The 12,970-nt window shown below is 36.1% G+C and overlaps 3 protein-coding genes across 5 annotated transcripts; all 3 read right to left on the bottom strand.

Moving 5' to 3' along the window:
- Positions 1–248: 248 nt before the first annotated feature.
- On the bottom strand, positions 249–1,160 carry LOC110774096 (protein NDR1). The gene has a single exon (XM_021978626.2). The coding sequence runs from the start codon at positions 1,028–1,030 to the stop codon at positions 398–400; it is 633 nt and encodes a 210-aa protein (XP_021834318.1). The 5' UTR covers positions 1,031–1,160; the 3' UTR covers positions 249–397.
- A 1,257-nt stretch (positions 1,161–2,417) lies between these two features.
- On the bottom strand, positions 2,418–4,450 carry LOC110774118 (cytochrome oxidase assembly protein). The gene is made up of 2 exons (XM_021978656.2): positions 4,310–4,450; positions 2,418–2,941 (listed from the first exon to the last, which is right to left on the bottom strand). Exon 2 carries the CDS (start codon positions 2,893–2,895, stop codon positions 2,689–2,691), a length of 207 nt encoding a protein of 68 aa, XP_021834348.1. The 5' UTR covers positions 2,896–2,941; positions 4,310–4,450; the 3' UTR covers positions 2,418–2,688.
- Positions 4,355–11,527, bottom strand: LOC110774097 (gibberellin 2-beta-dioxygenase 8-like). 3 transcript variants are annotated; one of them, XM_088251651.1, is made up of 5 exons: positions 11,366–11,527; positions 8,277–8,743; positions 5,807–6,128; positions 5,484–5,604; positions 4,355–4,494 (listed from the first exon to the last, which is right to left on the bottom strand). In XM_088251651.1, the coding sequence occupies exons 2-5, from the start codon at positions 8,708–8,710 to the stop codon at positions 4,454–4,456; spliced, it is 918 nt and encodes a 305-aa protein (XP_088107777.1). In that variant the 5' UTR covers positions 8,711–8,743; positions 11,366–11,527; the 3' UTR covers positions 4,355–4,453. The 3 variants fall into 3 exon arrangements, with proteins under 3 accessions (XP_088107777.1, XP_088107776.1, XP_088107775.1); XM_088251650.1 differs by lacking the exon at positions 4,355–4,494 and adding an exon at positions 9,471–9,624 and having other exon boundaries at positions 5,215–5,604; XM_088251649.1 differs by lacking the exon at positions 4,355–4,494 and having other exon boundaries at positions 5,215–5,604; positions 11,366–11,526.
- Positions 11,528–12,970: the final 1,443 nt, after the last annotated feature.

The raw sequence follows: 12,970 nt of genomic DNA, 5'->3' as shown, positions 1-12,970 counted from the left end.
TCAAAGAAAACAGCAGGAATTTTTCAAAGCTATATCTTGCTTATTGGAATACTATTTCGCTTTCAAAAGCTATATGTTGGCATCATTATTTTCCAGCCAATTCATTTTCCCACCCGAGTCGGGGTCGTATCGGAAATTGCCACCACACTTCATTAACTCCGGGAACAAAAATGAAAGAAAAACACATCAAAAAGTGATGAAAAACAACAAAATTCAAAATATCAGATCATTCAGACAAGCCAAATAAATAGCCACCAAAAATTTGAACTTCCATTTCAATATTTTAGTACAAAAAGTTAGCACCAATTTCTTCCTTCTTAAGTTAAAAAAAGAACAGAAAAATAATAATCAAAAATAAAAAATAACACTGAAATGCAATTCAGCCAGTGGAACAAAATCACAAATTGAGCAAAATCAAGACCAACAAATTGGCAAAAACCCCCACCTGCCCAAGAAGGCACTTAATCATCTGATGATCTGATGCAGCAGAGAGCTTGATATCCTTCTTGTGCTTGGGGTTGACGTAACCCCCAGAGGCGTTGACCACCACATCTGCCCCAACCATCACCCTGTGCCTCTTGGTCCTCCAGAACATGATCTTGAACCTCACAGCGGTGGTCAAATCCACCCTGAAATGGACAGTCCCATTAGGGTAGGTCGCATTGGAGACAGCTGTCCAGTTGACCTCCTTGGGCTCCACATCTTTTGTGGCCTTCTTCTGATGCCCCTGGTAGAAGCTGGACACAGCAGAAGTAGCTATGGGCTTACTGGCGTTGGGCAGACTGAAAGTGAGGTTGAGGGCATCGTAGTAAATGCCCTTGTCCTTGTTGCGGTTCTCCAGCCTGAGGGTGACGTAGAGGGTCTTGTTTGTGGTGTCGTTTAGTGTCCTGTTGAGGGCAGGAATGTAAAATGAGCGGACTTTGCAGGTGGGTTTTGAGGTGCGAAGGCTGAGCCACATGAAGAGGGCTGTGAGGCCAAGAGTGAAGATGAAGCTGAAGCAGCACCGGCAACAGCCGCTTGATTCTGCCATTTTTTATCTCCCAAGGAAAAATTGATGTAAATAAAAGGTCCAGGGTTTAGAGAGAAACAGAGTGAAAGGAGATGATTTGAGACTGTCTGTGTGTTGGGCAATTATTAAGTACTATAAATATATTATATTATTAATATTCCTTGGTGAGTGGGTGTGCGTGTTGGTATTTATTTCTTTAAAAAAGTGTTTTTTGGTACGTGTTTTGGTTTTTGTGTGCATTGACTTGAATTTGTCTGAGTCTTCGACGGTAAAACCATAGGAACTTTCTTGGAGGCGTGTGGGCCGCTTTCTCCATTATTTAATGGACTAGCTTGCTATTGGGTGTACCTCGGACGAATTGGATTGGATGGTCAACTCAATCCTACCTCATCCTTTACAATTTTGGGTTTGGTTTCGAATTTGGTTCCTTTCAAGGCAATTTTGGATTTGATTCAGGTTGGATTTGGGTTGCCAATTTCATTGCAGAGAAGGTTAGATTGGGTTGATTTTAGTCTTAACTCGTAATCCAATTCGATTTCTTACTATTTATGATTTTTTGGACGTCCTCAGTATTAGGTCAACTCAACTTAACTCAATTTTTTTGTGATTGAGTTATGCGGTTCAATCGAGTTAACTTCAAATTAAACCTATTTTTAAGTTTTGGTTTCGACATAGCAGTTTATAATTTTTTGAACCCAAGATCCGCTCATTTTTAAGATAGCCCAAACCACTCTAATCGAGTTGAACGATTCGGTTGAATTAACCCGAAATCATGCCCACCCCTAACAGGGAAACTGTAATTAGGAGATATAACCAGAGTTCAATCGAGCTAGACCTCAATGCCACCCCAAAAAATAATCGAGTTGAGTTTGAGGTCGGGTTGAGTTTGGGTAGGTTTTACCTAATTATACCCACCTAATCAGGCCAAAAGTCAGGTTGGATCCCCAAGTTGCAAGCTCCAGCAACTTCCTGGACATTGCTTGGATCCTCTTTTAAATTCACTGGGAAAAGACCTTGGGCACTTTCTTCGTTTTTAAATTATATTTTAAACTTCCAAAAGTGCTATAAGTCCTTAATTTATTGTAAGTAAGAAAAGATAAGCTCCCAGGTTCTTTTAAAAAAACAAAAATTGCAATTGTGGATGTGGATATCTCTTTTAAAGACAACAAAAAAAAAGACAGCAAAGATTAATACAAACACTAAAAATACAATCCTCACAAATAAAACCAATCAACAAATAGATTGAATTGGATCGGTTTGGCTACTAGCTTGAGACCAAAACCTACTCTCACTTTTTGTGCTTGTTTTTTTAGGTCAATGAACCCTAACAAACTTAAACATATAAAATATGCAAAGTCGAGGATGTTAAGGGAATCCAATGTTGTGCTGACGAATAGAATCTTGCATGTGAATACATCAAACTCATTATTTATTACACCAAATAAAAAATAAGTATTTATAACAACTCTTTTTCGGGTTCCTTCAATAACATGAAATGGTGGATGAGGTTATCAGAAACAAGGGGTTTGGGAACATGCTACACTTATAAAATGTACTATCAAGGAGAAAAATATTGCATATTCATATGGAAAAATAAATAACGGGCTACGACGATGTCTTTCAAAGTAGGGGGTACCTTGTCTTTGGCTACTACATTATTCCACAACTGATTTATAAGATCAAACCTTTGATGGCATGCTTGCTTCAGCCTCCTTCTGACCTTTTTCCTCCTCAAACTTATTTATAGCCACTTGCAATTCATCTGTGCCTCCAACAGCTCTCATGGTGTAGAAATATACTCCAAAGACAAAAGCTGACAGCCCCCCAGCAACTATAGCATTCTTTGTTTTAGGTGCAAGGCTCCTATATCCTGAAATCCCAGACATCTCTACCAGCAAAATTCTGCAGCAAGTTCTGATTTATGCTTTCAGTCTGCAAACACAAAAATAAAAATATAAAACAAGACTCCATAGAGTGGTTGAAGGATTATGTCCAGGTTGAAGAAAATAAATTCGACTGCGTTTTGAAAGAAAGTTACTTTTTCCAGGTTAAAGAAGACTCCAATGAGTGGTTAAAGAAGACGCCATAGAGTAGTGCTTTATGTTTTTGGATAACTTTGGAATGAAGGCTCGGACAAACAATTAAAAGGACAGAGAAAATATATGTACAACAAACATGGAAAAGCAGGAACATTACACACAGCACTGCTGTAACAAGAGCCCAGAGTACCCCATTTTAATCCACTTCCAATAAGAGACCGAAAACAACCATTCAAGATTGAGGGGGCACAAATAATGATCCATATCAAGAACATTGAAACACAACTTTAAATTACTAAAAGAAAACTGTCATATAGATTTCTAACTTTGAGCATAAGCAGAACTTTTACAATCAGACAAAGTGATTTTATATTCCAAGAGAAATGATAATGAAATGTAAGATATGTTGATAAGATGACTGCCACTAGTATATTTTTGTTGCATAAATATATCTATCACCACCAGTATCTTTGCGTCGCAACACCATACAAATTTCCTCTACTATTTACTTTTTCTTCTTCCATTTTATGCCAAAGGAATGCCCGTTCTTAGAGTTTCTCCTAATCTGATGGTGATGCCTTCTTTTCTTTTTTCTTTGTTTTGTTATATATGGAAACTGATATGTTTCTTTTTTCTTGCTAAAAGGTTGATGAAAGTTGTTTGATTTATTAGAGGAAAATATCAAAGAAGAGAATACGTGTATCTAAATCATCCAAAGTTTCGTTTGAAGAATACAAGTGAAATTCTCCTAGCAAAACAAGAATGAGAAAAGTACAAGGCAGTTTGAAGAATACCTCACTTCTCAAATTCACCAATCTTTTTGCCATTTTACTAACTCATTCTTTTATGGAAACAGAAAACATTAAACCCCATACATTTTTCAAAGCATATGTCCCGTCTCTCTCAACTTCACAAAATTGTGTATTTCTCCAACAATCTCAAAATTAAAGACAGCAGCATAATTCATCATCCCTATTGTACGAGTTACTTTCAGTTAACAAAGCAATAAAATTTTGCAAATCGGAATTGAAACCTTCACTTTCAATCCCAAAGCTCCAATTTTTCAAAGAAATAAGGGGAATTATTTCTAACAAGACTGATTTCCCATTTCCAAAATTCCTTGAAACCCAAAACAATTTCATCAAAGCACAATATTCCGAGTACCAGTTAAGCTTGCCAAACTCCATTCCTCCAATTATCTATTATGAAAGTTGAAATCAAAACACAAGTGGAGAGAGAAAGAAAGCCAGAGAGAGCATACCTGAAAATCAAATCAACTGAGACGGAGAGAGGATTCTGTTCTACTGTTTTTCTTTAGGTCGTTTCATTTGTATTCCCGATTTGGGCTTATGATCTTTAACCCGGGTTGTTCATTTTTGTTGTTGGGTTACAGTTTGGGCCAGGTTCAGTTCCTCGTCTTTGGGCTTTGTATAAATGTATTTACTTCTGGAAAAAACACATAGAAAAGAGGGGGCTTCTGTAAACAAATTATAGTGAGGCTCAATCCAACAGTCCAATAATAACTTTACTAGATTGAACCGATATTAAGAACCCCCTTATTATACTCCTAATAATAACCCTTCATTCTAGTCTCCTTCTAAAAAAGAGTGGTTTTTAAATTAAAAAAACAAATAAAAAAAAGTACTTATAATTCTATGAGAAAGTCTTGGGTGAGTCTCTCATGCGGCAGCTCACTCACAAATAATGAAATCAGTTGAGGCCCAAATACGGAGGCCTCAATTTCTGGTGAGAGAGCTACCGCATAAGAACACCTCACACACGAGCTCTGGCATAGAGCAGACATGGAACAAATCAAGGGTCTAACAATCCTAATGGGCACCCCAAAAAAATATTTAAATTAGCTCATATATACAAAAATTTATTTATTTCTCCTAGAGCGAGCTAGTTTCAATCATTGCAATCCGCTTGTTGCCAAGTTGATACGTGATTCTCTTTGGTTTAAAAAAAACTTAATGTAACTTATCAATAAAAAGTCATAATGTATAGAAAGATGTTTTCAATTTGAAAGCCACTACTAAGTCTAAGCATCGATCGATATTGTTTCCATCTTAATTATTTAGGTTCATACAATGGGCTATGTTAGGCCCAATAAACCTCTAGATGTAAGATTTTAACTCAAAATGCATCGATAATGGACCACCTATCTACCTTTAAATTGTAAATTATTATTGTACTACTTTGATGTAGGGCTTATACATCATAACTTGAATCGAGCCGACTACTTACGCCAACACAGAATTATAATTGTCTAGTTTTACATTTCAAGTACAAATACATTTTCCTGCATTTTTAAAACATCTTTTTTCAAAGGAGAAATCTTGAGAGCCCTACTTTCTCACCAATTTCCCGAACGTCAATTTCAGTTTGCTGTTTATATTCCCTCAACGTGAACTGCCTATAAAGTGCTGGCTTACCGCAGCTCTTGATGACCACATCGTAGGAAGGACAGTAGAAGTAGGCCACAGAAAACCTCTCAACTTTTTGGCTGGTAACCACTCGGTGCTTGATGCTTTTGTAAATGCCATTGCTCAAGGCCTACGAACATATCATATAAAAAAAATATGACCAGATTATACACATGGTATAAGGATATCCTAATTTGAGAAAGTTAAATATATTTTAGATCTAAATTGTATTTCAATGATCAAAACCGTCTCTTTCGAGGATCTTTCATGGAAAAAAAAATCAGAAATTTTCTCTTTTTTGTGAGGATAATCCTTAAAATGGGCACTTGTACCTCAAAGAAGTCCCCAATGTTGACAATCAGAGCTTCAGGATTAGGTTTAACACCCAACCATCTTCCATCTTTATATATTTCGAGACCTCCAACTTGGTCCTGGTACACTATGGTTAGGAAATCAGTATCAGTGTGAGAGATGAGGCCATACACTTGGGAAGAAAATGGACATGGAGCATATCGATTTAATCGAAGATAACTTGTTCTCGCCGGACAGTTCTCTTCGAAATAAACGGGTTTGATCCCCAAAGGCTGTGCCAGAATTTCAGCTAAGCTTCTAGCCAAACCAGACACAGTCTTCACGAATGCTTCAATCGTTGACCTGCGCAAGATAGTATCGATACCAGAGGCAAATATTGAAGAAGAAAAAAAAAAAAAAAAAAGATTAATAAATTTATGTAGTGTGTTTCTCTTGGATTAAGAATTTGGCATATCTATTTAAAATTGTCACATGACCTCACCTCTTAAAGAAACTTGAAATCATTATTATTATTTTTTTATTGAAGATTTTGGTTTCGTTTCCAACCTAATCTAAACTACAAGGGTATGATTGCATGTTTCTAAATTACATGGATGAAACCGAAAACCCTAGAAAACTACAGGGGCGAAAATCGTCTTCGGGCCTGTGTAAAATGACATGAATGCCAACCAAATTTGCCTTATTTTTGTATATGAATTGGAATTTAAAGTGTATAGGCTATAGCATCCCCACGAAACATACAATTGTGCCATTTTGTCTTGTTCCCACAAAACCAAATAGATGTCTCAGTACGGGCAGTTTGTTTTGTGAATGACTTGTGGAATCGTGCAAAGACGCATTATAGTTTTGTTCAGTCCACAAACCAAAAGGAACCAAAAGCCTGTCGGGCCGTGCACGCATGTTGCGTAGCCCCCCACTTGCAAGTTGCAGGTTCTCCTTTAACTACGTGGCAACCATGCATGCGATGAAGACTGGTCTAGGCACGTGGTACACCATGCATGCAGGGCCAGATATCATATGGTGTTGTTGGGGAAGAAAGTAAACTGAGTCTTGACCAAAAGAAAGTGAACTGAGAGACAATCTGTGGTTCCTCTAGCTTCAGACGTCTTGTCTTTCTGAACCAACATATATATATATATATATAATATATGCTTGGCCCTTGGGCAGGTAGGGTACAAAGCTTTAGCATATAATGCCAATCTATATAGTATATACTATACGTACTCAAAAACATACTACATATATCGATATTCTTCAGTTCCTAAAATAGACGTAATCAGAAATATAGTCCCCAAAAAAGGAAATATCTGTGATCTAACTTGAAATATCTAAGACCAGAAAAACAAAAGAAAAATAGAAATATCTAAGAAGGTGATGACAGATAGGCTTGAGCATATAATAATAATAATAAGGGTTATTGACCGAAATGGTCTTTTAATTATTGCTCAAGTTTCATTGATTTACGGACTAAATTTTTCATTTTAATAGTCCTCCAATGCTCCATTTAGTATCAAAACTATCCTACTGTCAAAGTCTTTCAATTGTTCCGTGAAATTGAGGGGCAAAACCGTCTCTCTCTGCTCCTTATTCCCTCCCCGACCCACCCCATGGCTGCAAATTCTGATTTTAAAGATGAGAGAAGGCTAACCATGTTTATTTTGTCGCATGTCCATTTAAGAAGCAATCAAATTTCTTCTCAAATAAGACAATAATGAATGTAGCGGAGAAAGCAACAAGGATCCACATAATTGGGGTCATATCTAAGTGGTTTTGCCCAGAGACAAAGACCACAAAGAGAGAGATATTCTTTTTAGTTTTTTTTCTTTTTTTAGATGGTTTGGCCCCTTGATTTGATTGCACGGAACAATTGAAAGACTTTGACAGTAGGATAGTTTCAATACTAAATGGAGAGTTGGAGGACTAATTAAATGAAAATTTCAGTTCGTGGACCAAAATGAAACTCAAGCAATAATTAGGAGACTATTTCGGTCAATAACCCTAATAATAATCTATACTACTGTCTTTAATCTTTTTAGGTTTTTCTTTCATAGAGAAATGAATGATTTATTGAGGAGGTAAAGACTGGTACACAAAAACTCGACTAAGCCCTAAGGGATTAGGCGAGGATATCTATACATAAGGTTTCGGTTGTCAGTCTAACCTCTTAGCCCTCGTCCCCTTAGTGGTCAAAACCAGTAAAAAAAAACCTACAAGTTATAATCCTCAAAAAGAATATATGCAACACAATCAGGAGCACAGTCTTCAATCTTTAATTGTTCATTAAGGTTTGTAGTTAATATTTGAAGTCTTATGATGTCGTATTTAGAATTCGTATTCGAAAGATAATTAAACGGAGGTTTGAACATACCACATCAGTGATGCTTTTCTTCTTGTAAACATAAGATTGTGCATATATTTTTGTTTGTTTTTCTTGGAAAAAGGTATAAAAACTAGTGAAAATGAAATCATAAAAGTATAATTAGGACGTACCTAAGGCTCTTGTGCTCAGTCCTCATTGTTGGAATTTCTGTGGTAGATATATGAAAGGCTTCTGACCATGAGAACTGCTTCAAACAAGTAGCTTCTGGGTTACCCCAACGGTAACTATTTGCAGATAAATTCAAAAGATTATTTTCAACTTTTTTTGGAAAAGGCTGACGAAATAGCCTCTTTTGCTCATATTGCATGTTGTTTACAACTTCCTGTGAAACCCCATGATTCACAACTTGAAAGAAACCCCATTGTCTTGCAGCTTGAGCCACTTCACTCACACACTTTTCTCTCTCTATATGCCCAAAATTTAGATTGTTAAGATCGATCACAGGCAGCTCACATTCGTCAACATCAGAAAGCTTATCATGATAATGGGTGGGATTTTGCAACAGGGTCTTGCAGGTTCCTTGAAATGGAGGCTCAAAATCCATAAGGACTGCCTTGGATTGGAGAGCGCTTAGACCCTGAGAATTTGCAAAATTTTGAACCTAACAATAATAAAATGTAGAAAATATGCATCCTATTCAAACTTATAGGAAAATTACCCATTCACTTCAGGCATGAAGAAATTTAATGTTTTAATATGCAAGGCATCAATCAACAGGTTTTACAGTCTTCCTACATCACCTTTCCTTTCGAAACATAGAGTGAAAAATCCACAAAAGAGAGTAATGTAAAAAAGAATTATCCTTGCAATACATTAGTTAATTAGATTTAAAACTGTATGATCATATAAATTGTGCGAGTTTTTATGACAAAACACTCTTTAAGGTCACGAAACTATCATGTTGTGTTTTTTATTTTTTGTCACTAATGGTCCATAATCGTGCTCATAAGTAGTTCATCTTTCCTCCAAAAGTCTGTTAAATTGCTAGCATGACACTCATATGAGGTTCACATATCCAATGATATCCCGTCACACGGATTAAATAAAAACATATATTTTTTAAAATAATTTAAAATTGTAACCCATAAAAAACTAAAATAAACCAAAAATATTAAAAACCAAAACAACCATCACCTCCATCGCACTCCACCCCCAACCACCGCCACACCCCCTCCCCTTGCCTCCCCCTCTCTGCCTCTCTCTATCACTCTCTCTCTCTCTCTCTCTCTTAATCCCATAATACCCTGTTCTAGGGCTACTATTATAATTACTTAATTAATATCAGATTAGCAATTGAAATTTACCTGGATTCATGTATCTTCTAGGATTCTCATAGGCCGATAAAAACTTGTGAACCTTGGAAATTGAATTTATTGGTTTTTAAAAAAGAAATAATAATCATGCACTGAGGAGTTGAAGCTTTGCGCGTGAACCTCGTGATCCTCCAGGTTGTTTTGGCTGTACAAGTGATCATATTATTATTCATTCTCTCAATACCCTACCCTACTGGAGAGAGAGAGAGAGAGAGAGAGAGAGAGAGAGAGAGAGAGAGAGAGAGAGAGAGAGAGAGAGAGAGAGAGAGAGAGAGAGAGAGAGAGGGCGGTGTGGCAGTGGTTGGGGGGTATTTTTTTTAAAATATTTTTTTATCTAATCTATGTGGTGTGATATTATTGGATATTTGAATTTCATGTATGCTATGTCAGCAATTAACAGACTTTTAGACGGAATAAGACGGCAAAGAGTACTTATATGCACGGTTGTTAACTTTGAGGTTATTACAAACACCAAAAAAAAAAAAAAACAACCTAATAATTTCATTAACTATAAGAACGTTTTGTGATTAAAAAAAAACCTATAAACTGTAATCTGCTAGATAAAGAGACATGAAAAATGATGGAAATTAAATGGCTAAATCTTTTTTGTTTTAAAAATAAGATATTTAAATGATAGCAATCAAAGAAAAGTCACCAGACCCACCACCAGCATTTGCAGGTCAACTACTTAACAAGAAAAGTCCCCTTTTAACACTTGTATGTATATGACCACCCAAAAAGGAGGGTCAAATAATAATATACCTGAAGAACTAGTGTCGAGCCCCAGTCCCATGTTGCCACGTTAGTTGCCTATAAATATCCCAAAACAGAATATTCTGTTTCCCTCTCCTTGTGGAGGGACCTGAGATTTTAGCCCATGGTGTTCATGGTTCTGATTCTCTTGTTGAGCTTTTGTTAAAGCTCAACTTATATGTATGTTTTATAGTTCGAGACTCGAGAATGCGTTTGGTAGCTTAATTAAAATTCAACAAATCGAATAAAAAACCCTAAACCAAAAAGTACATATACATCGGACAACGATTTCTTAAATGATCTTAAGAAATTGTGTTTTAACTAAATATTAACATATAAATCAAATAATTAGAGTAAACAATTTAATTAGGCTTCTTTTCAACTAAATATATTATTCTCAAAATTCATGACAGCTTGGTTAATCAAAACACGAACAAGTTCTTATTACTGCAAGTTTCTAAACTAAGATCATTGCTGCCAAATCCACATCTCTATCCTGCACAACATCTATAATTTCTTCATCCTCGGATCCCACGAGGATAGAGAATATACACCAACAATTAATAGATAATTTAAATTTAAATCAACAGCCTTGTAACCCTTTGAAAACAAGAATTCAGCAGCTCAGATGGTGATTTCGACGAGTGGGTCTCATACTGGGGTTCGGAGGGGTCCTGTGTGCAGATATTGAGGGTTTGGAGGGCCAAATAGTGAGAGGAGAGGAGGCAAAGAGAGAAAGGAAGAGACAGTGGGAGGTGAGAATGGAACAGAGCATGATGATGTCCTTGTTCCAGCTGATACTCTCTCTCTCTCTCTCTCTCCCGTGTTTTCACTTTCCTCTGAAAACGAAGAAAACATCTAAAAGTTTATTTTCTCATTTTACGAACAAAGTTGATATCGTTTTCATTTCTTCGTTTTCTCTGTTTTCAAACTTAACAGCACCGATCGGAAAACAGAAAACGCGGTGCCAAAAAAAAGGATAACGAAGGGCCCCTAACGAGTGTTCTACTCATCACTTGTATCAATTAATTACTACCCAAATTAAACTTGACCAACTTGAAAACTTCCCGTAACAAATAAGCATGCAAGTATTTCTAGTCATTGATGGGAATGTGATGAAGAAGTGCACTCACCTGTGAAGAACCTTTGATGTAATTCTGATAGGTTTTTCCTCTTCAAATTAACTCATTCTTGCTCGTCAAGTATATATGAATCATATAACAGCAAATATATGAAGAAATAGGGTTTACTGGAAACTAGGAAGAAATATATTATATATGGTGATATTGCATGAAGTTTATATATATATATATATATATATATATATATATATATATATATAGGCTGTGTGTTCAGTACTGAGCTGGTTGGGAATCTGTGGCTGATGTCTTGAACACGCGTTTGAAAATGCCGACACAGTTCATTTGTACAATAACTCAATAGGGCAACATGTAGACTAGGGGGCTATAAGGTCATCTAGGTTACCTTTGAAAAAGCTTACTATGTGATAAGGTAACACATCGAATGACATGTTAATCGAATGACATGTTGAGCTGTTTGATGTACATTTTGTTATTAAGTCAATACACCATAATGTATTCAAATAAACGAAAGATTATTTCGTGTGTCGCCTAGTGCTACCTATTGTCACCTCGGAAGACTCTCACCGCACATTAATCTGAAGTACAATCAATAACTCTAAAATTTCTTAGCTATATAATCTTTGAAAGAATATTGCCAGACAAAAAAATAAAATGTCGAAGTCCATGAATGAATCTTCCTCTCTTTTTTGGTGTGTTAAAGTCTTTGAATGAATTAGTACCTCACATTCCTCACTACACTACCCCCTTAGCTAATTCCTTTCTCTGCGTTGTAAATGGAGGCCACCCCCGACCAATGTTGACATCCCTTCACTATTATATCCATGCTGGAAGGTAGGGACACCATTCAGAGACACTGACTGTCCTTTGAGATAACCTTGCTTTATATATTTTATATATATATTTTTTTTTTTTATCGTTTAGTTTGTCATATCAAGCAAGAGACACGTGGCTAAATTAGGATATATGCTTCCCTTTATTGAAGTATTATTAAGTAGGTCTTCATCAAAAATGGAAACTGAATCGGCCTTGATTCCCTCCAAAAGTATCTCACATGCAATGCAACCAATTAAGTATGTCGGCATTTAGTTTTGAACAGGTGATGCTACAAATAATGTTGGAAATGGCGGTTTGCATTATAGTGCTTTTTGACGAGGAATCTAAAAATATATCTTTTCTTGTGTTATTGTGATCTGAGAGGATTCATACCCTTCGTTCATAGTGTACAATATTGTAATTATTCTTCATTCGATTACCCGTGTTTCATCTCTTATAAAGTTGAGATAAACCGACTCAAATAGAAACTTAGATACGATTCAGACTGTGCAATTGAAGAGACGAAAGCATAATAAATCATCGTTATCAATCATCATCGAACGAGAATGTAGTCCAATTTTATTTTAAGAGAATCTCGTAAATAAATCTTGTGTTGTTTGCTTGATTCTATTTTGTTAAGGGGAATGCTAGCAGCCTTCTCTCTAACCTTCCCCTTTGGACCTTCTCCATTTTTTGCTTGACATGTGTCATTCTCTTTACACTTAAAACAATGTCATTAATATATTATACAAGCTAACTTTTGATTTCCAAATTTACCCTTATTAAATGTATTCAATTTATCCAAAAAAAATTCACAACTTT

This window comes from Prunus avium, chromosome 4 (genome assembly GCF_965620075.1).
Source record: "Prunus avium chromosome 4, drPruAviu1.hap1.1, whole genome shotgun sequence".
Lineage (NCBI taxonomy): Eukaryota > Viridiplantae > Streptophyta > Magnoliopsida > Rosales > Rosaceae > Prunus > Prunus avium.
Note: the sequence above shows the minus strand (reverse complement) of the source record. Positions and strands in the feature narration are given on the sequence as shown.

Bases quoted from the DNA above. Each gene is read 5' to 3' on its own strand.
- LOC110774096 (XM_021978626.2), bottom strand. From the start codon at position 1,030: ATGGCAGAATCAAGCGGCTGTTGCCGGTGCTGCTTCAGCTTCATCTTC.
- LOC110774118 (XM_021978656.2), bottom strand. From the start codon at position 2,895: ATGTCTGGGATTTCAGGATATAGGAGCCTTGCACCTAAAACAAAGAAT.
- LOC110774097 (XM_088251650.1), bottom strand. From the start codon at position 8,710: ATGGATTTTGAGCCTCCATTTCAAGGAACCTGCAAGACCCTGTTGCAA. The intron at 6,129-8,276 runs GTACGTCCTAAT...TATCTTGCGCAG, and splicing joins ACTGAGCACAAGAGCCTTAG to GTCAACGATTGAAGCATTCG. The intron at 5,605-5,806 runs GTACAAGTGCCC...ATATGTTCGTAG, and splicing joins ACATTGGGGACTTCTTTGAG to GCCTTGAGCAATGGCATTTA.